Here is a 22960-nt window from a genome sequence, read left to right on the forward strand (position 1 = left end):
AAAAAAAAAAAAGTATGTATCCAGATTTAATAGCTCTTTCAAAGCCTGTACACACACTCACATCTTCCCAACCTTCATCTTTCTGCATAGCTTTCCTCCCTAGCTCCTGGGTTGTTTAAACAGTGTGGCTGGGGGGGGATTGGTGAAGCTGGTGTATTTAATGTCGCTTCTAAGTGAAAAAACCATTTTACTAGATGGCATTTTGTGGCATTTCTTACTAGCCCTTGTCTCTCCCTGACTCCTTCCTAGAGCTTATTATTTTCAGTCTCTTTTCAACAGGGATTTCCAGGTTCGAAGAGAAGAAGGGCTTTAAAAGCAAACAAAAAAAGGCCAAGACTTAAGTTTCTGCCTGGTGGTGTGTCCAGCTGGCATTAGCTCTCTTAGAATGAGGTTCTGACTCACCCCGGCCTATAACAAAAACAAAACTCTCAGTCTAGAATGTGTAACTTAAAGAGATGTTCATTTCCCAAGAGAGGATTCCTTATGCCATATTAACACACATGCACTGCACATCTGGGTTTGCAAATGACAGAATTCTTTAAAGAAGGGGTGAAAAAAGGCAGATTTTGGGCACAGCACAGAAAATGGAGATTAAACATAGTTTATTAAGAACTTCCATCCACCCTCTGATGGAAAGTCTAGAACTTTTTGCTGTATGTTTTCCAGGACATGACCTAGTCCATATGCATTTTAAATGACTTAATCACTGTGGCTTTTCTCCATCACAATGGAAAAAAAGAGGTTTATCAGCTCACATCCAACTGGAAGGATACTTAGGCATCTGATAATTGCTGCCTGATCATTTCTGTGTATCTGCTGCGTGCATAGAGCTTGTCAGGCACTGTGCCCTTCCCATGCAGTCTCTTACCCTGTTTCCTAACAGGAAAAAAAGTTTCTAAAAAGTATTTTTATTAAAAACAGCCTTCGTGGGCAGGAAATAGCCCATCTCACCCATCCAAATTACCCAGAACCACTCTCCCACCCCATCTGCAAATAGTGACCTTATCCAAACAGTTTCTTTCCAAGCAAAATCGCAATGTTTAGTTTAAAAAAAGTGTTTCAGAACACTATCAGCATTTTTTTTTCTGATGACAAAATCTAATTTTCAATTTAGCATGAAAACTATTTTAAGAGGGTAAATCAATAATTCTGATTACTTTAAGGAAAAATTAATACTTTGTGTTGTCAAATCTAGGATGGTTTCTAACCCCGTGCAATGCAACAGCAACAAGCTCAATGTTAATTCATTACCTCACATTATGCTGAAAAGCTGAACAAAAGTTAGCTTTAAAAAATAAAAGCAGTCTGTTTAGTTTTTAAAATACCTACCCATTGCCATTGTCACAGTGGTGATGCAGCCCAGGGCCAGGCCCCACTAAACAGAGCATTGTGCACTTAGCTTTGCCCTCTTAAGTGAGAAGCAGAGGGGCAGGAGAAGAGAGAGAACAAATTTACAGGGAAACCAGCCAGGCTTTACAGCAGCACTTTGAAGGAGAATGAAGCAATTCTGTGGAGGTCTTGATCAGCTCTAGGTGCAAAAAGGGCTATGGGTGTGCAGGTAATTCACTGCTGCTTATGGCAGAGAGCTCTTCTTAGCATCAAGCTACTGACACATGCACCAAACAACACTGGGCTTCCAGGTAGGCAGAAGCAGACAACCAAAACCCTAAAGAAATAATCTTTCTCCATCTTTGGGGTTTAGAGTGTTTACACAGTGGCAGCTCAGAGGCTGGCAGTATGACCAAGTGGCTGGCACTGCACCTGAAGCAGGGCTAGTGATAGGAAGGAGCTGAGTTTGGCTACACAGAATAGTCTGAGGGACACAGGAGATCTTCATGCCTGGGTAAAAGCAGCCTGTTGCTTCTGCTTACAGTGCTTAGCTGATGCTACTAGCACTGCTGAGATTGCAATACAAACCTCATTTAATCTTTTCAATATCATGAATATCATAAAATTGAAGCAAGACCTCAGAAAACAGAGAATGAAAGTACTCACTAATAGATACTTTGTTCTAAAACAGTGCTAACTTGTTGTTCTGTTATTAGCCAAAAATATTATCTCCTGGTTTCACAGAGCATTTCAGAAAGAGGCAGCTCTTCCAGCTGTGTTCAGAGAAACAAAAATTTCATCTTCCTTACGATTTCTTTCTTTCTAATTGGTCCTTCAGGTAGTAGAAAACAACATATTAATTCTACTTTAAAAGAGATTTATGTAGAAATCTGTGACTTTTATGGGAACGGTAGAAACAGAATACTTTTTTTGGCATCATTAGCTATAGAAAAGTCTATTTAAGTTGACTGCAAAACAGAGCAAGGCTTTTATCTCTTCAGCTCCACCACATAATTTCGAAATGAATGCCCCAAATACTTGAGGTCTCTGTGAACCTCTTTTCAACACTCTTCTTCCTTTGTCACCAACACCTGGTGACATTGCAGCATCCCTTCACATAGGACAAAGAGAGATGCCTGGAGTATCTCTGCCACCATTAAGTGCAAGGAGATGGGTTTCAGCACCATGCCCTGTAAGTTAACAGTACCTGAGGGGACAGGCTAGCCTGGGCCTCTGAATTCCTCAGATATTTGTGATGCCCAAATATGCTTCTAAATGTTTGGATTCTGTATCTATTTGTACCCAAACTCCACTGATGAAGAGGCTTGTTTTATTAGGACAAACATCCTTCTGGTCTTTCAAGCTGGGAGAGCAACTCAGACTTATCTGGGAAAGAGGAACAGGTATAAGAGGAGAGCATAGGAGTGACTGTCCACTTGAGAGCTGGGGTGTCACAGACTGTCACATGAAGGACTGGAGGAATATTATCCAAGAAAGCACCCCACTTTAACTATCAGAAGGTTCCTTTTCTTATTTGTACTGTGGAAGCACTTGTATAATAGAGCAGATGCCTGTAAGAGAGTGACAGCTCTGATTGCAAAAAGCCTCCACAGACTTTGCAGAAAGCTGACAGCAGTACAATCCTGACCCACATGGGGACTACCTGACCATATCCCTAGCCTTACAATGACATGCAGATCAGATCTCTCAAGAGGAGAGTTCTGGTAGTCTATGAAGACTGAAAAGTGGTTCTACATTAGTGTCTCATTCCCCTGGAACACCCTAAACTTACCAAAATTTTCTCCTCCCCAGATGTCCATTTGAGTATCATATTTTCCCAGGTGGTTAAACCAGGACTTTTCAATCACAAAGATGCCTCCTGCGATGACAGGTGTTCTGGAAAAGAAAGCATAAGCCCACACAAAACAATCATATGTATATGTAGAACCACTCTCTTCATTTTAGAAGGCACACAATTTGTCCAGGCCTGTCAAATCATATCTCATTTACAAGAGAAAAATAGTAGAGATGGAACATGAACCTGCAGGAGGTTTCTGAGAACCCTCTCGCTAGATCATCCTTCTGCCTTTGTCAGATGGCCCTGCAAGCACAACATCAGTAATTCTGTGTTTTTTGCATTTATACAAATATGCACAGTGTGAAGGAATGACAGGAACACTGTCTGATGACCATGTTCACTAAGTAGGCATAGTGTAAGACACTTAGCTGAATGTATTGCTCTGCTGTTAGCAGGCTGGTTGCTGCTGGAAGACAAAACAGAGGCTCCCAAATCACACAGAAGAATTGAATGTTACTTTTATGATACGAACAGGGAGCTGTCTGCCTATTCACACAAGCACTATGACTTTTTGTATCAGGATCTGTCACATTCTGCACTCCTCAGAGCCATGTACACAGCAGCAAGGCTGGAAATAACTGTTCCAGTCATCTGAGTCTGTTTTGTCCATGGACACGCAGATTTGGGAGGGGAGGATAATTCTGTGCCCAAATTACAAGGCAAGATTCAGTTCTGAGGTCTGCTTTATACTTCCTGGGTGACTGTTTAGCTGCTTCATTCCTTAATTCTTCACCTGGAAGATGGAGGTAAATAAAACCCCCAAAAGGGATTTCTGAAGCATTCAGAGTGTTAAGTGAGACCACAAAAAAACATACAGAAGAGGTGGCTTGTAGAGGTAGCATGCCTACAAGCCTATGATAGGATATATTTGGTATTCCTAGAATTTTGAGGGAGTAATACTCCAAGAATTAGGGTGTAGCCCTCAACGCATTCAGAAAAGAAAATTAAGAGTTTGTCATCATCAGGTAAACACTGGCATTTTGTTCTCAGCAAGGCAGTCTCTTGTGCAGTCTTTGTCACACAGGTGAAGGCTTAGTGAAGACATTTGGAGGACTGTATACAGTCCATCAGAGACAGCTACCTTATAGACTGAGTTGGGTCTGTTCTGGACATCTTCTGCTCTATAGGAATCTGCTCCCACTTAAAGTGAAGGCTCCAGTCAAATCCTGAGAAGGAAAAAAAAACCACATCAAATAGGTTTTGTTACTGTTTTTCTACTAGCTTCAGTGGTAGTCTCCACCTTTACATCACAGACTATCTATCCCTACTTTCCCTCCCTGACCTATCCTAATGTAGCTAAGAAGGACCAGCTTCTGTCTTGGCATCCTCATCCTTTAGCATTACAGATCTCTGCTCAATTACACTTCATATTTTCAGGACAGTGTTGCCAGTTTGTCTTACACTTCCCTCTCCGCCCAAGTTCCGAGGTTTTAATTAAAGGGCTTTGTGGGATGTAAGGCAAAGGGAACAAAGGCTGGCAGATCACTGTAACCATCATCTCTTTCAAGACTACCATTTATTTATAGTGGCCTGTGGTGGATAGTTGAGCACAGCACAGTCAGTAATGCTACACCATTGTTAAGGGAAAGCCACAGAACAAGCAGGCAAGCAGTGCAGCACTGGACCCCATGCACAGAAGAGAGAGAAGAGCAGCAGGCACTGTGGGTGACCACAGGAACAGATGCAAGGGGGTTCAGCTGCTAGGGAGAGAGGTGAAAATGCTTTTCAGAAGATGTCAAGAGATAGCCTGGCAGATTGGAACAACAATTAGAAGTGTCTGTCTCCAGTGTTCATGTAGTGTAGGGAGGTCACAGTCATGTGTTTAATCAGTGACCTAATTCCTGGAATCACAAAATGTTGTGACAGTGATGCAAGCTCAAGAAGAAAACACTAGCTGGCTTTTGTTTTAACTCTGCAAAAGATCTCACTTGGCAAGTTGCAAGAAAGAGGACAGAGAACCCATCAGAAAAGATCATCACTCTGGTTTCTTAGAAAGCTGAAGAGAACATAAATTATTTTTAATGTACCACTCCTCAGGCCTAATTTACACTAGCCATTCATTATACCCACCTCCCCTCAGATCTGCTGAAGCTGCCAGGTAGGCAAAATTATCCAGGCTGATAACATCAATGATTGGACTCACCACTCGGGTATAATCCTGAGGGAGAGAAAGAAACAGGGAAAAAAAAAAAAGAGTCAGGATTTTCTCAAATGTCTGGAAAAGCTGCCAGAGATCAGAAAACACAAAGCTGCACATGTAAATCTTTGCCTGGCTTCCCCAGTACAGTTCTGGTAGATGGGCAAGAGATCTGTGGCCACTATATCCAAACACAAAGATGGTGGTTACTAGCCAGCTGCACAACATCAATGTGGGGAATGGAGCCTGGGACCCCAACATCCAGGAATACTGCTAAGAAACAGTGCATGAATCACTGTCTCAGAGGTTTTGTGCTTTTTTTTGGTATCTACTGACAGCATCTATTCTGCTCAGCTGTCCTTGAATAAACTCATTATCATCAGCCTAGAAATGACCAACCCACTAATAAAGGACCTTCCTAATAAGTACTATGAATCAAGATGCCACACTTAGGAGTCACAGTGCAAACTGAAATAAACCACAATAATATAATAGTAAGATATTGAGGGTATTTTATTGGCATTAAGGGGTATAGACATTTACAGCTTAAGAAGTTTAAGTAGAAGTTGGGATTATAACAATTTTCATAAGACAGAGCATTAAAGACAGTCTTGTGATAATTGAAATACATGATGAAACAGAGAGCTGGTGATGTGGGACAGCTGCCAGTCTCCACAACTTTCCTATTAAATCTTCATTTTGTGCCTTGCTGTAGTTAATAGAAGGAAAGTCTAGCAGTGACAAGGCAGAGGGGAGGGCTCAGCAGCAAGAAGGGAGATGGCAACCATGGAAAAGTTGCAGTGTGTCCTCTGTACATGTGGACAGGACTAGGAAGTACAGCACTTACAGGAGACCTAAGCTATAATTTTGTGGTTCCAGTGTTTACCACTGCATCCAATTACTGAGGACCTCCTCCCCCGCCACAACAGCAGGAGAATGTAGAAGCCTGCCAGGGATCACTTGCCCATCTAGCTCAAGCTGTACCTCCCTCTGTGACAGCCTGCTGTAGGAGTACCTGGGAATGCTGCCCTCACTGGCACTGCCGATGGCACGTGAGGGCAGAGGATCCACCTGCATAGGACAGGTCAAGCCCCTGCATTTCAGATGGGGAGATGGTGCTCACCTCTTTCACTCTCTGCAGCATTGGCTGCAGCCACTCGCTGTTGACTTCACAGTGGCTGTCCAAGAAGGTGAGGATGTCAGCAGTAGCCACCTCCGCGCCTCGCACTCGAGAGCGAATCAGCCCTATAACGAGGAAAGGACAGCAGAGGAGCAAGAAGGTTGGGAAGTGAAGCAGCTGAGTCTCCTTCAGAAAATAAAATACTCTGTGTGGTCACTACAGGAGTAGAGCAAGTGGTTCTCCTGTATCACACCTCTATGAGGAGCAGACAGCAGCTTTAGGAGGGTAAAGTGGAAGACGAAGAATGATCTCACCTGTCACTTCTGTACACATCCCTGAGCTTTCATTTGGTTCCTGCCTTGATGATGTCCCCCTTCACTTCCAGCCCTCTTCACAGATACCTTTCTGCTTCCTGGTCAGTGTCTCTCCCATCAGAGCACCTTACTGCCTCTCTCATCACTTCCAGGGAACCAAGCTCTACTCCTTCCTTGTTCCCTTTTTTATTGCTTATCTGCTTTTGTTCTGGTTTGAGCCAGGATGAAGCCACTTTTCCTTCTACTGTTTTTTTTTTTTCCCTTCAGTAAGTTCTCTTCTAAATAGTAGCAAAGAGTTCCAGCTAGGACAGATAACAAATGCTGGAATGTTTATGCTATTGCTGGGACTCCAAAGTCACACCTTTACTCTGCCAGCTCAGACACTATGACCCCCCTGTAGGAGGCTGAGTTAGACAGACAGCAAAACTGGCCAGAGATATTCCATTCCATATATCTATGTAAGCTCAGAGGAAGGTCAGAGATCACAGGAGACAACTTCCTCCCTGCTTCTTCCCTTCTCTTCCATCCATGGCCGGCATCCAAGAAGGACTCTGTCCATCCATCACCATTGACCCCAGGTTCGAGCTCTCCTGACCCTCATCACTCTGTGCTCTCTCCAGCAGCAGCTCCGGGATTTTTCGGGACTGTTCCCAGCTCAGGAGATGCTGTGGGAGTTGCTGGGGGTGCGGGGAAGCGAGAGACATTTTGCACATACCTGAACATAGTTGTATATAATTGTATATGTTTTCTTTTATAATTAGTGTTTAATTAAAGCTGTGTAGTTTAGTTTTCAATCCAGCAAAGTCTCTCTCTTTTTCTCTCTGTCCTTCCCTACCTGGGTGGGAAGGGATTGAGAACATTGTTGTTGCTGGTTTAATCGCCAATTCTGAGTCAAACTATGACAGCTTTATTTTCCCTCTTCATTATTCTACCTTGAGGTCAGACATGGAAACCTGGCTCTCAGATGTCTTAATACTTTCTTACAGAGTGTCCCAATACCTGGGATGCCCTTTGTGAAGATGATGCCCATCTCCCTTTCCAGATCCTCACTCTGGGCCTGCTGTGCACTGACAGGTTTAGAAATAAGCCAGCATATGTGAGTCAAACTGAAGAGCAGCTGGGAAAGTCAGCATCACCATTTATGCACATAAGAGATATATGAGAAATAACTTGTCTTAATTGTATCTATTTAAGATAGATATATGGCTGTTTTTCCCTTTCCCACATTTCCTGGATGGCTTGTTATCTTGCACTCTGAGTTTAATAGGATAAGACTTACATCTGCATCTATATTCATAAAGACCTTAAACTGCAGTCTTTCTTCCAGCCAGGGCCTCTGGACACTGCTTCTCATTATTTAAAGTATGAAATGAGACCCCTGAAGCCTGAGAGTTGATAAGCCAGGTCCTCCCTCCACAGAGCCTCCAAACTAGGACACTGAACTTCTATACTGAAAAAACAAACCGTAATAATAAGAAACAACATGTAAGCACCTGGCAAGGAAAAAGGGCCATGTGGAAAAATCTGCAAAATCTTTATACCTACAAAGCTTTTCACACTCACCTTCTCGTCGGGTGTTTCGTAGACACTTGACCTTTGGGATCTTGGTGAGGAGCTGGCAGTCCTCAGCTTAGGGAAGGCAAAAAACACAGTTGGCACACACACATGAATTATTTGGCTTCAACAGAGAGCTCTAATTAACTGTCCTCCTGCTTCTCCATGGGAGGGGAAATTCTGTTTTCACTTAATATCACATTAATCAGCCTGATGGCCTTAATCCTGTTGTCTAAAGAGTACACAGAAGAAAGAGCACTGCTTGCTTGCTGTCCTCCTGGGACAGCTGAGCCTGTTTCCTGACACTGGGAGCAGCCAGACCTTCTCGCTGTGCTCAGTGTTTCACAAGAACAACGGGGCATGCGCTGGCAACCTGGCACCGAGCACAGATGAAACGGAGGGACCACAGGGAGCCAGGGCTGCAAATCACCGAAGTGCCAAGTAAAAGAGAGTTCTGTCATATAAAGTGATCTCATTTGCTCTCTTTGCCTTCAGCAGCATTTCCCACCATTTGTTCTCAGGGCAGTTTCTGCCTGATTTTATTTAATAAAGGCTACAGAGATGTGACCCGCTTCCTTGGAGACACCATGACATTAACGCATGGATGCTCAACCAAGGGCTCTGCTGGCAGCTTGACAGAAGCTCGTGCTATCCTTCATTTACATTGCCCAAGGAAGATGACAGAGAGGAACAGCTACCAGCACCACCTCAGCTGCACCAATGAGCTCTGGGTCTTTGGTTCTCTATTACTCTCTCTCTATTCCCTAGAAGAGGTCACAGGAATAACAATTTCTAACATGTTCCTCTCCCTGCTCCACCAAGTTCACACCAGTTTCCATGTTTATTGCTCATTCCTTTTCATATCTCACACCTCCCCTCTCCCACCATCATCCTCCCAAAGTTTGAGCATTCTGAGAAGAACACAAAGGTCATTAACCAAAAGTGCATCCCCTGGCATGTTCCTGCAGGAGCATTTCCATTCTCAAGGATGCAATATGAAATACTGTTCTTGTGTGGGCATCTTGGCAGCTGCTGCACTATCCAAGCGAAGCAGCAGGTGCTCTTACTTACAGAGTACTGAGATTCTGCTGGACATCTGCTACAAGAGAAGGCAGCACTCATCTTGGCCAAGCCACAACACCAGGTGAGTACAAGAACCCTTATAAAGTCATTCACTCACCAGGAATGGAGCACATCAGTCTCACTGCAACTATTTGCCAGAGCTTAGAAACTCTCTGTATCTTTGCAGAAACTGAGGTGGATATTAAAGCAAAGCATCAGACCTCAAACATGTGCTAAAGTGCGTCCTCCATGCAGATGCCTCAGGGGAGTAGCTGTACCCACAAATATCCAGTTGCCAGTGAGGAAAATGAGCACTGTCATAGGATGGGGCTTTTTAAAAAATCCATTTACCCAGGAGCATAAATGGGAGTTTCTGGCTGAGCTCTGTTTAGTACTGGTCCCAGAGACCTACCAGTGCTGACCTGGTACACTTTGGCCACTGAGAATTGAATTTCTAGATGTCACATATAGGTTATTTAGGACTGTTTGTTGGAGGTGCTCAGAAATACCCAACTCCAACAGCTGGATAAAGCTCAGTTCTTATCAAAATCACACTCTAAGGCCTTCAGAAAGTTAAAGCCATAATCTCAGTATCCACCTTTTTTTTTTTTTTTTTTTTTTAACAAAGCTACATAATTATTTAGCTGCAAAATCAAAAGAGCAATGCTTCCTTACCTCAGCAGGCCAAGGTGGGCATTCTCAGCTATCAGTAAAGTGTTCTGAAGGAGTAATTATCAATTATTATAAGTAGCATACTAGATTGTCCTTGAATCCAGTGCACATCATGGGAGAAACAAGAAGTCTTCTGTCCCCACCACCTCACCACTATTACACAAGAGCAAAGTAACCACAGAGATGGAAAGAGCCCAAAGGCTCCAGTCTGCAGGTCTGGCAGGACTCATGCAGAAGATACTTCATCCCTTTGCCAAGCTTAAGTAGAAAGTTTGGTGCTACCCAAAGCAATATTTCACAGCCTCCCACGGGGACGCCTGGGATCCCAGATATATGAAGGCAGGCAGGCTCATCCTAGTCTGCCTGCAGGATCCCAGGCAGCAATTTAATGTAGACTCCATTGCATCCTCTTTCTCTCTCTGGGTTTGTAATTACCCACTCTGCTCATGTACACTGTTGCTACATACATTATCTGTGCCAAATAGGTCACAAAATGGTGAATAATGGAACTAGACAGGGATCTCTGGCAACCTGGCCAAAACTGCTGAGCTGAAAGAAAGGGAAGACCCAATGGAAACAAAAAAAGAGGAACAAGCTCTGGCCTCTGCCATGTGTGCTAAACTAAACACATAAGAACTTCATGATCGTTTTCTCTTGTATATAAACAAGAGAGAATCTCTGTGAGTGAGGGGCACTGAACAGAGCAAACAAAAAGAGGGCAAACAGAAGGTAAGAAACAAGTGCAAGGGAAATAGGGCTATACTTACGATCTGAGCTGAAATCATCTACCAAAATGATCTCCTGGATGAGGCTGGAAGGGGTGCGGTTCAGGACGCTGCAGGGACCCAGGGGAGAAAAAAACAATCTTTGTGAGCTGCCACAATAGTAGGACTGATACAGATCTGCTATACTCTGCATTAGTGCAGGAACACCAATCTCCAGTAATGTGGAAGAGGTAACCTTGCTCTTGTACCAAGGTTCACTGCCAGGAGCCAAACTGCATGAAGGAATATCCCAGAGAGCCATGGCATCTCAGCTGGGCTTTACAAGGACTCTCAGCCAGGAAGCTAACTGTGGGACTTGTCTGGGGGCTGCCAGCAAAAGACAGCATGGCATCTAAATAGACAGGCAAAGAGGAGAGCACTACTTGCCCTGAGGCAGCCAGGAGGCTGTTCCCTTCTGCCAGGCTTTGGAAAAAGCTCAGAGTTGCTGAAGGCACCCCCCTTTCCTCGGGCTGGTCCCACCATACCCCACAATGCCTTCGGCACTGCAGCGGGTGTTTGCATCTGCAGGGCACAGGGGCTTTCACACACAAGGAGGGGAGATAAAAGCTTCTGCCCTCCTCAGAGGTTGATGCACTCTGGTACCCTGGAGTCAGAGCAGTCTGATTCTGACCTCTTGGTCTCTCATTTGAGATTTTGAACTAATTTTCCACTACCTTCTTCAAGTCTACAACCACGCATATTCTCCCTTTGAGCCTTATTCTCCAATGCCTCTATGTACAGGCAGATCCTCATTGCCTTCAACAAGATTACTCAGTCACACTTAGTCACCTCAGTGACGAGGACAGACATGCAAAGTTTACTACTAAAAACCAGAGGTAAACACTGTCCTCTTGCTTCTAGCAACCCTCTCATTTCAGTGGCACCTTCTTTTCTGATTTTGACCAATTCTGCAGAAAGACTGTTTGTATTTATTTTTTTTTTAATTTGTTGTTTTATACAGGAAACAGAAACCACCAGAGGAATCTCATACTCCCAGGAATGGAGCTGTAGAGAAATAAATTATAATTTGTGAAGTAGCATCACTGATGGCTTTGCATACTGAGTTAAAGTTTCCTCAGTATGGGAGTTCCCTGCTGTCTCACACAGCAAAATCCTCACTGCTCAGTATCACATCCCACTCTATTTCAGATGTATGCTACTTCAAATGTCTCTGAGAGTATTTGTATTTTGAGCTTGTATGTCCCTAGATGACTGAGCTTGCATTTTTCAAAACTGAATCTCATTTGCTTCTCTTGGCTCACACCTCTATGGATCCTCTAGCAGAGTGGGGTAGAAGGTTGGGGATGTTTCTCTTTGCATCTGTAAATGCAGCTTCTCTCAGCATAACCATAATCTGCATATTTTACAGACAAGGTTGCCCTGCACTGAAATTCTTGTCTGTGCAAACTAAATGCAAAACATAACCAAACCAGACAGGCTGCATCCTGAAGTACAATGGCTGTAAAATAGTATTCTACACCTTCTCCTGTTAGTCTGACTATTAGCAATGCTTGCATTTTCTCCACAAGTCCCAGGTCTTCAAACTCAACGTAACTGGGGAAAAAAAGAACACTTAATGCCCTCTTCCTCACCTTTCCATATTCCCCAGCAGAGGGAAAACACTCCTGGAGGAGTTCACAGCTCATTGTGCAATGCCCAGTTCTGCTTTCAGCTCTGCAACAATTTGCTGTGGCTCCTTGGGAAAGGCACTTAATCTTCTTTGCACTTTGTCTTGTCTGCCTTTTTAATAACAAACACAGTAATCCTCGTATTTCCCTCCTGTGAGGTGCAGAGATTGACGTGACAATAGATTACCTTTAGGCACAAAAGGTATAATTAGGTTCCAAAATCCAAATGGCAATTGCCTTTTACAGCAGAAATACAGACTATTCTCTCCTCAATTCACAGATTCCCTGTCTCCTTTGTCTTTTCTCATAGCTTCCTTCTTTCAGTATCAAGTGTCTTTACTCTGTGTCATGACACCTGATCAGAAACGGCTTCTCTACTCTGCTGATCTGTCCATCCCTCATCAGCTCACAGAAACTCTCATTTATTCCAGATGTTAGCAGAAGAGCACCAAAGTACATTTGGACAAACAGTACCCACAATACTGACTGAAATCAGAAATAAAGAGAAAAAAGGGACCAGACAACAACGACAGTTGCCCTTCTGGCAATAATGGTCACTGTAGTAGAAATTATGGCATCACTTATTGACATGAATCACACAGAATGCCTTGTAAGTGACAGTTATTTCTGAGGGAGAATGCCCAGCAAATAACCGGTGTGAGAGTGACAGCTACATCCTGCTGAGGAAAGGACACTGTGCAGGCAAGCAGCTCTTGACTGACACACATGTCCTGCAGGACCAAGGATGTCAGTAATGAGCCATTTAAATCAGCATTTTTTCAGGTTCTGGTGGATAGTCCATTTCCCTCCCCCTCCCCGTCCCCCCCGCCTCCCCTTCTTAGTCTCTTGCTGGATATTTTAAGCAATTGTCTGAAAACAAATTATCAAAATCAGTCTGAAGGAATTCCCTGCAAGGGACCAGCAGGATTTGGGTCAGCATGGCCTATTGGTGCACTGGCCTGGTCCCTTTGGCAGCTCACGGGCTGGGCAGCAGGTCCAGCTGCACGTTGCCTTTACCTAGGGCTGCGGAGGAAAACGGCTGGAGCTCTCAGCAGCAGGCAGGCAGGCAGGCCTGCAGCCCAGGCTGCCTCTGGAGCCCAGCAGGGACAAGTGACAGGGTGCCGGAGGGAAGAAGTTACTCCTCCCTACAGCCACTCCTCTGTTTTCCCCTCTCCTTCCTACACAAACATTTCTGCCACCCTCAAGCGGCAACCGCAGCACATCCCTCCCATTTCTTCCACCCAGCAGCAGAGATCCCAGGGGAAGCAGGGAGAACTTGGCAACTGCTGGGCTGCCAGGGGTGCTTGTGCAAGTCCAGGTGTGCACACAGGCAGGTGTGGCTAGCAAGAAGGGGCTGCAGGTCAGGATCTAACCCCTACAGCTGCCATGTTTAGATCACCCTGGAACAAACTGTAATGCAGGAGTCTCATCCTTGGGCCGCTTCCCAAAACCCTTTGGTATCAGCATTGCCATTCAGCTCAGTTACTTTGTACAGCTGTCAGAATGACACAGTAAGATGGCCTCTGGTTTAGGGGGGAGCATTTAGGCACCCTCTACTTTTAATTTAAGAATAGTTCAATGCCAGTAGCCCTTTCATATATTTCTTCCTAGAATTTCCCAAAGTTTTACAGCTGATTTTTGAGTGTCCAAATTCAGGCACTCACCAGCCAGGCTTGCAAAGATCCCAGGTATGAAAATTTCAACAGGTAGTACATATTCTCCTCACCTCTAAAGACAGCCTTTAAGTGCTCCCTTACTCTTAGTGCTGCTCATTTCCATCAGCTGTCCTCTTTCACTCCTATTGCTCTTACAGCATCCCCACAGTATAATTGTGATAACTTCACTTAGGAAAAAGCCCATAATAACAGTCAAATCATATTTAAGTTTCACCAGGTGCATCTCAAGTGGTTAATTCTAATAAACTAAATAATCATGCTCTACCTGGCTTAAGAAAGCTCTGATGGATATAGAAATAATGACAGGCTGCAATTTTATGCCTCTTCTTGCTTAGTACTAGTGTGGTTCTCTCAGGATTTACAGCCAGGTCAAAAACCAAACAGAACAGAGCAGTCCTGATGACTGCACTTGACTTATCCCCAAGTGCTGCAAGGTAATAATTGTACAGCATTTGGTGCACTGACTCTGTATGTGAAGTGAGCAACAATTATACTCACAGGAGTAATTCAGCCTAGCAGATTCAGATGCGTTTTGCTGAAAGATGGGACTCTTGGGTTACAGAAGAGGCCCTGAAGAGTACTGTGAAGTCTTCAACTCCCTCTATAACATCAGTGTCAATCTGAAAGTGGGACTCATCCCATGCCTCTTCTAAGAATGCAGCCATTACATGAACCTCTGTGTATGGCTGTCAAACCTCCCATGTCTCAAAGATAAGGCTACTAGTCAATGCTCGGTTGTGTGACACTGCAAATACCATACAGCCCAAGAAGAATTCAGCCTGTGGGATTCCTTGTCAGACAGGGATAAATCATACACACTTCTGACATTTGATTGAGCAAGTAGTAAATCAATCACATGCACTGGCTGTTAAACATCTGGCAATGAAGACTCCAGCTGTAGCCAGAAGAAACGCTATCCACCATTCACAGCAGAGTGCAGCCAGTCCCTCACAACAGCACTGCTCCAGTAGCAGCAGGTTTGCAGGGACCAAATTGAACAGATGGATCATCCATTTTTCAAGGTTTTTGCTGGGGGATCTGAGTTGCAGCAGAGCACATCTAAGACACTAGCAATGCCACATTTTGGGTGCTGTGTCCAGTTCTGGGCTTCCCAGGATGAGAAAAAGGGGGACATGCCAAAGCAGGTCAAGTGCAGGAGTACTACGATAATTAAGAGACTTGGGGCATTAGACATAAGAGATGAGGTTGAAAGAGCTGGGGTTATTTAGCCTTGAGAAGAGAATTTTCAGTGAGGTTGCAGAGATTCCATCCTTGGAGACACTAAAAACTGACCAGGCACTGTCCTGAGCAACCCACTCTAGATGATCCTGATTTGAGCAAGCCTGGCTTGTTAATGCATTAGAAACACTCATCTGCACATTATTCATCACCTCCATAGGATCTGGATTTCAGTTTCTCTCTCTGTGCATTACTGCTGCTCTGAATGTCATCTTCTCTACATTTTAACTATGGTGGCATCTGGTTATGTGATTGGCTGCCCTGAGATTTTCTTAAGAATCCTACTACCATGATTTCTCAACACCTGACCTATGATGTCATCCTGCCGTTGCCCAAGCAGCACTGTGATTCCAAACAAATCTGCCATTTTCTGAACCATGGTTCTGCAGAACTAATTTTATGGTTCAAATGAAAAAGAAATTATAGAGGTAAAAAGGCAAAATGTACTAATGCAATATATATCAAGTCTCTGGAAACACAGTAGCCCTAAACCTGGCAGACAGAGACCCAGTCTCCAAGCCATGAGGCCAACTTGAAAAAGCCTGTTATTTATTCACAAAGCACATTTCTCCAAGCTCACAGGATCTGAGAGAGGAAGAAGTGGTGATGATGAATAATGCATTCCTGTTAGTGACACCATCAGCTCAACCTTCTGCCTGGACAATTTACTCTTTCTTCAGCCTCCACAGCCCGTTCCTGCACCTGCTTGCAAACTTCAGAGACCCTCTGAGAAATTATTTGATAAGTCAGAGAGGGCAGAGGGCATTTTTTTTGTGTAAAAATTAAAAGAAAGAGCCTCCCTGGTTTCTGCAAGTGTGATGGGGAAGGGAAGGAGCAGCTGGAACATTGCTCTGTAGTACAGATAATTGCAGGCTCCCATGTACTTGGGGATGCTGACAGGCCCTATGCCACATATTCACTTGACTAGATGTGGCCATTGATGATAATACTCAGATATGAGGATACAGTGGTACAAGTCAGCAAGTGTCCTGTATGTTCAGAAGAGTCTGTGCACAAAGCTCCAGGGAGGATCTGGTGGACCACCAAGGTTCAGCAACTGTTTACCCACAAGTGGCTCTAAGCACCTCCTCAGACAGCAATGGCTTGGTATCCACAAGACTCTGAGTTCATCACCTTCTGCTTGAAAGACTTGTGAGCTGTGTCCCCTGCCCTCACTGAGACAGCCTCAGCTCCTGTAGCATGTACCTGAGCAGGGAGCTGGCTGCTTATTCCCATTTATGAAGCGCAGTGCCACCCAAGCTGCTTTTAGCAGCCCACAGTGTGCCTTTTGGTCCCAACTCACTCTTCCAAACCAAACCCATACACACTGTTCCCACCAATGGATGCTGGCCCAGCAGCTCCTGTCCTGCTGCTAACAATTGCCCCTACAGGGGCTACATAGCAGCTAACTGCAGATATGTTCTGTCTTTGAAAATATGCCCACACTGCCAACCCAACTCCTGACCTGTCCTAGTGGACCAGCTGGAGGGCAGATCACAAGTACTGCAGCCACCTTTCTTGTCTACCTGTTGAAAAATGCCTAACCCCCCACCGGTGCCCTTCCAGGCTCCATCGTTCGGGCCCAGCACCCCTTGCAGAACTCACCTCCTCACCGTGCGGAGCAGGGCGGAGCGCGCCTCGTTGTGGAAGGTGATGATGAGGCTGGTAGCTGGCAAGTCTGTGTCGTAGCGTACAGACGTGCACCTGCAACACGGAAGAGCAGAAGTGTAAGCCAAAAATCACCCAGCATCAGCCACTGCAGCAACGTGCCTAGAACTGCTAAAGGAGAAGAGAATAATATACTAAAGCCAGAAACAGCACGGCTGAGCTGCAGCGAGGGAGGCCTCACAGCCCCTGCACCAAGGTTGGCAGACCTTAAAACAAAATAGGCCTGTTGAAATGCCAAGATGTGAGGCTGTGATATGTAAACTCATGATGCTGCATGCTGAGGAGGGCATGTGAGTTCCATGGGGAACAAAGGTCCAACATCGTGGACTCTAGTTCCTGGATTAGCCTGTGATTCATGTAAAATCTTGTTTGTTCGTGCATAGAACACACACAGGCTAAGGATGGCTGGCTGCTCGTGGCTTGGGTGTACACACACTTTGCTGGATAAAAAGCTGGTTGGATGGCTGGGTCCAAAGAGTTGTGTTGAATGGAGTTAAATCCAGTTGGTGACCAGTCACCAGGGGTGTTCCCCAGGGCTCAGTGCTGGGGCTGTTCCTGTTTAGCATCTTTATTGATGACTTGGAGGAGGGGGTAGAGTGCAGCCTGGGTGAGTTTGCAGATGACAGAGGTCAGGAGGGAGTGTCTATCTGCTTGAGGGCAGGGAGGCTCTGCAGAGGGATCTGGACAGGCTTGATCAATGGGCTGAGGCCAATAGTATGAGTTTCAATAAGGCCAAATGTCAGGTCCTGCACTTTGGCCACAACAACCCCCAGCAGCTCTACAGGCTTGGGGAGGAGTGGCTGGAGAGCTGCCCAGCAGAGAGGGACCTGAGGGTGCTGATTGACAGCTGGCTGAACATGAGCCAGCAGTGTGCCCAGGTGGCCAAGAGGGCCAAGAGCATCCTGGCCTGTATCAGGAATAGTGTGACCAGCAGGACCAGGGAGGTGATCCTGCCCCTGTACTTGGCCTTGATGAGGCTGCACCGCAAGGACTGGGTGCAGTTTTGGGCACCACAGGATAGGAAGGATATTAAGGTGCTGGAGAGGATGTAGAGAAGGGCAACAAGGCTAATGAGGAGTCTGAAGAACAGGTCTTATGAGGAAAAGCTCAGGGAGCTGGGGCTGTTCAGCCTGGAGAAGACTGAGGGGAGACCTAGTTGTTTTCTACAACTACCTGAGAGGAGGCAGAGGTGACATGGGTATTGGCCTCTTCTCCCTGGTGACCAGCAAAAGGACAAGAGGAAAGGGGGTCAAGTTGCACCAGGGGAGGTTCAGATTGGATATTAGGAAAATTTTCTTCACTGAAAGAGTGGTGAGGCATTGGAACAGGCTGCCCAGGGAGGTGGTGGAGGCACCATCCCTGGAGGTGTTAAAAAAAAAAAAAAAAAGGTAGACGTGGTGCTTCAAGGAGATGGTTTAGTGATCATGGGGATGTAGGGCTGACAATCAGACTTGATGATCTGAAGGTCTTTTCAAGCTTTAATGATTCTATGACTCTATGATGCATGGAGGTGGTACACTCAGGCATCACTGTATAAAGCACTTGCAGTTCTTTGGACACTGGGCTTTACAGAAAGCAAAACACTAGCTAGTGCTGTGGTCTGCATCAGGGAGTTGTTGAGGTTCAACAAGAACATCTCAGCTGGTAATGGAAAGCAATTCCTCCCGTCTTCTCATTGGACTTCGCAATGTTAGGTACATAATTCAGTCTCATACTCAGAACCACAAATTCACCCAGGATCACCTGGGCTGCTCAAACCCTGTGGAGAACTAGGATTCTTGGAGAAGAACAACTCATAAACGTGAATTCTGGATCCAACCTGGCAGATACTAGGAATGGCAGATTTGGGCTGATCAGCTCCTCCAGTGTCCACCTTCTTAACTTCCAGCTAGTGCCAAACAGCACTCAGTCTGCACTAATTCCCTGCCCAATGAAAAGTCCACACCTGAAATTGTGGCCTAGTGTTTTTAACAACTCAAGGCCATGCACAGACTTGTCCTGGTTTGAGCCAGGATGAAGCCAATTTTCCTTTTACTGTTTTTTTTTCCTTCAGTAAGCTTTCTTTTAACTAGCAGCAGAGTGGTCCAACTAAGGCTGGTAACACTGGAATGTTTTTCTTACTGATGGGTCTTCAAGCTCATATCTTTACTCTGCCAGCTCAGACAATATAGGGAGACCCATGACCCCCTTGTGGGAGGCTGAGTTAGACAGACAGCAAATTGGCCAGAGATATTCCATTCCATATATCTACGTAAGCTCAGAGGAAGGTCAGAGATCACAGGAGACAACTTCCTCCCTGCTTCTTCCCTTCTCTTCCATCCATGGCTGGCATCCAAGGAGGACTCTGTCCATCCATCACCATTGACCCCAGGTTCGAGCTCTCCTGACCCTCATCACTCTGTGCTCTCTCCAGCAGCAGCTCCGGGATTTTTCGGGACTGTTCCCAGCTCAGGAGATGCTGTGGGAGTTGCTGGGGGTGGGGGGAGGTGAGAGGCTTTTGCAGATATCTTAACATATTTGTATATAATTGTATATGTTTTCTTGTATCATTAGTGTTTAATTAAAGCTGTGTAGATTAGTTTTCAATCCAGCCAAGTCTCTCTCTTTTTCTCTGTCCTTCCCCACCTGTGTGGGAGGGGGAGGGGATCGAGAGCATTTTTGTCGAACCCAAGTCAAATGGTGACAAGACTGAATCCATCCCAGAAGGGAATACAATTCCATTCTTACGGCCACTATTTGTACTTCCACATTTACTTACTATTCTTTTATGACTATTACTAAACTGTTACTGTTTTAATCATCACATTCAAACTTACTGGTTGATGACATTTTCATTGCAATATTTTATTAAGTGGACAGCAGCTTCTTGCAGCAATTTTTAAAAACACAGGAACACCTTAATAAAGACTAAACTGGAAAGCCTAAGACCAGACGGGAGACATACCACATTTATTATTGTTCCAAAATTACTCCATGATCTAACACATATAAAATGTATTAAGGCATCAGGAAGTAGAAAAGCAGCAGAGATTGGTGTATGTGTTATCTGGGGAAGCCTTCCCAAGAACTCAGCATTATTACAGCATCACAGAGCACAAGGTCAAAGGCTGTGCTTGAAAGATGGCCCTCTCTTTGCTTTGGATCAAAAAAAAAGCTACATGCTAGGTCAGGAGCTTGTAGATACAGAGTCAAGTATGTCCAAGCTCTCTGCCTGGTTGCCTGAAGAAAAAGTTACATTCTGGTGACCTATTGGCCCCCACTCCTTAAATGGTGAGCCAGGTCCATTTATGATACAAGGATGGGCTTTCCTCAGACCACAATCTAGTTTGTATCAGCTCATCTAAGTCCTCATCCTAAATTGCCATCCCAGCAACCTGTCCAATATTGTTACAAGACAAGACATACAACTCCCTCATTCCCAAATGGCCACAACCACAAAGAGAAGGAACATGGAAATAGGTTTATCTGCTCTGATTACACACTGCTTTGAATACCCCATTGCTGAAGGGAAACCTTGCAAAGCTGAAGTGGCCACACATTTCCAGGGAATCACATATATGTTGCTCTTCAGACTGAAGTGCGTGGATGAGGCTTTTCACAAAAAGCATGCTCTGCATGCTAGCACAGGTAAGAAAACCCAAAACAGTAATTCACATTTGAAGTGAGCTGGTTTTAGGCCAGAACATGACAGCAGATTAACAGAAAACATCAATTCTGCATGGCAGGGACACTTGTCAGTAATGCAGGACATGGCATCACTGCCTCTGAGTCACTAGAAAACCCACCTTGAGTACTAAGCTGGGGGACAGGAGCACAAGACTTTCATCTCACAACCAAGGTTCCAACTCCCTGCATTTGCAAAGCACCCTGATGGCTGTCAGTGCTGGCAGGACTACAGCTTAGTTCACTGCTATTTTTTTTCTCTATTGAAGTAGGCTGTTTTACACTATTGCTATCAAAACTACAGTTTTCAAGGTATAACATTATCTTTTTGTACTCTAGAAACTATGAAAGAGTTAGCTAAGCACTATTAGTAATTTAAAAATGAGCTTAATCTGCATCCAAACCCTAATGCTCAGCTGGAAAGAAGGCAACAAACCAACTTCAGACAGCCAGGGCACAGCAGGTGGGGAACATCAGAGCAAAGCAAGGCTGCAGCAATGGTGAACCTTGCAGCCAGGACAGAGGGTTGCTGAGAGAAGCCATGAGTGTGAGGGAAGTTGTGTAACAAAGCAGCTGTCAGATGAGCAATTTGCAGTGCAGTGGAGGGGCTGTGCTGAAACAAGATGACGCTTGAACCTCGGAGAAGAGATGCTAGAAAAGCAACAAGCCGGGGGTGAATTAGTCAAGGGTCTCTGTGTATTTCAGACCTTTCCAGATGAACTGTGAAATACAGTGAAGTAACGGACCAATGGTGGAAAAGAAAAGCCCAAACCACTCTTTGTTCATGTCACAGAAGAGGGCAGTGGACACCCCACACCACACAGCAGCCATGGCTAGAGCAGGGGCTGCAAGGTACCTGTAGTGCCTGGTGTCCCGGATGGGCCGATCGCTGCTGAGCTTGTCACTCTCCAGCTGATTAAAGGCATGCTGGCGGTAGGGGTCTTCTCCAGCCCTCAGCAGCTTTGAGGACAAGTAAGCCTTCTCATCAAAACCCCTCCGGCTGTTCTTCTCTCCTTGGGGAGCCCTCGTCATCTAGAACAGAGGCAATAATCAGAGCATCAGAGAAAGCAGCCGACTCATGCTCAGACCCAGGTAGTAAGTTCAGACACACATATGTGAAGGCAGGTTGTTTGTCACACATCTAGAAAGTGGCTCAGGTATGGGGGAAGGCTGAAGCTTTCCTCCAGTCAAGAGCTTGGAAAGGAAAACAGGATACCCACACAGATACAGCGTTGTAATTGCCTTCTCTGAGGAAAATTGCAAGCCTCACTATCCTCACCAACTGAGCTTGGAATGAAAGCTGCTGCTCCTGGTAGCACAGGCAGAGCCAAATTCCCTTTTGTTACACAGAACAAGACAGACTGCAGGCATTTGGAGACGTGCAGGCAACGCAGGTCTGAGAGCAACCTCCAGCCAACATGGCTAAACGCAGTGTTTTGAGTAAAAACAGTTTCAGCCTTTCGGCCATCACTATCACATACAAACTGAGGCAGCTGTTTTCACAGGTTCCCTGCTGAGCTTTTTCCAGTCTCACAGAAGTCTGTGATAAAGTTGGTAGCTGCATGTGGCTGTCCCATGTCCCACACAACAGCTGAAACACCTGGGCCTCTCCTCTCCTAATTTTCCTCTAGCTTTCCTAGGCCATGCAGTGCAATGCCAACACCCAAAGACCATTCACCAAGGCTACTGGGAGGGAGGACAGCACAGTCAATTCTAGCCCATACTCAAATCTCAGAGACAAGATTTTGGTTAGAAACAACCTAGAAACTGTAAACTGTTGGCTTACAAAGCAATTATGATTGTTTATACAATAAAACTGGTCTAACAAATTGTCTATGGTAGCTATTTGATAGATCAAATAATGAAGAAGCCATTAAAAGCTCTCAGCTTTGTATGAAGGAGTGCTGGAGCTCCCTCAAACTTCAGGAATAAAAACAGTTTCTAGCACATCCACATCTCATCCGAAAGTGCTGAACAGTCCCAGATCTTTAAATTCTTCCATGTAAAATTGCTTGGATACCATCTAATGCTAGGCTTGATAATGTTTCTCCCTCAGGTATAAGACTCCTTTTAAGAGTTTTAGAGGGCCTGGAAATATCCAAGACCTGCCTGGATGCAGTCCTGAGTAATGTGCTCTAGGCAATCCTACTTCTGCAGAAGATTTGGACTGGATGATCTCTAGAGGTGCCTTCCAACTCTGACAATACCGTGATTCCGTGGTCCCCAATATCACACAGCATTTTGGATGAGCCATCTTACTGGGCTGGGAAACAACT

General features: G+C 45.1%; 1 protein-coding gene across 1 annotated transcript in view; it reads right to left on the bottom strand.

Annotated features, from left to right (window-relative positions):
- Positions 1-21716, bottom strand: part of GALNT16 (polypeptide N-acetylgalactosaminyltransferase 16) — a 35437-nt gene extending 13721 nt beyond the window's left edge. The window contains exons 1-8 of the mRNA XM_010007675.1: positions 21541-21716; positions 16959-17057; positions 10814-10881; positions 8322-8387; positions 6448-6569; positions 5258-5345; positions 4269-4353; positions 3122-3225 (exon numbers count right to left, since the gene is read on the bottom strand). Of these exons, the coding sequence (XP_010005977.1) occupies positions 3122-3225; positions 4269-4353; positions 5258-5345; positions 6448-6569; positions 8322-8387; positions 10814-10881; positions 16959-17057; positions 21541-21716 (808 nt within the window). The remainder of the gene's footprint in view (positions 1-3121; positions 3226-4268; positions 4354-5257; positions 5346-6447; positions 6570-8321; positions 8388-10813; positions 10882-16958; positions 17058-21540) is intronic.
- Between the last annotated feature and the right edge of the window lie 1244 nt (positions 21717-22960).

The sequence above is a fragment of the Chaetura pelagica genome, unplaced genomic scaffold (genome assembly GCF_000747805.2).
Source record: "Chaetura pelagica isolate M959 unplaced genomic scaffold, ChaPel_1.0 scaffold70, whole genome shotgun sequence".
Lineage (NCBI taxonomy): Eukaryota > Metazoa > Chordata > Aves > Apodiformes > Apodidae > Chaetura > Chaetura pelagica.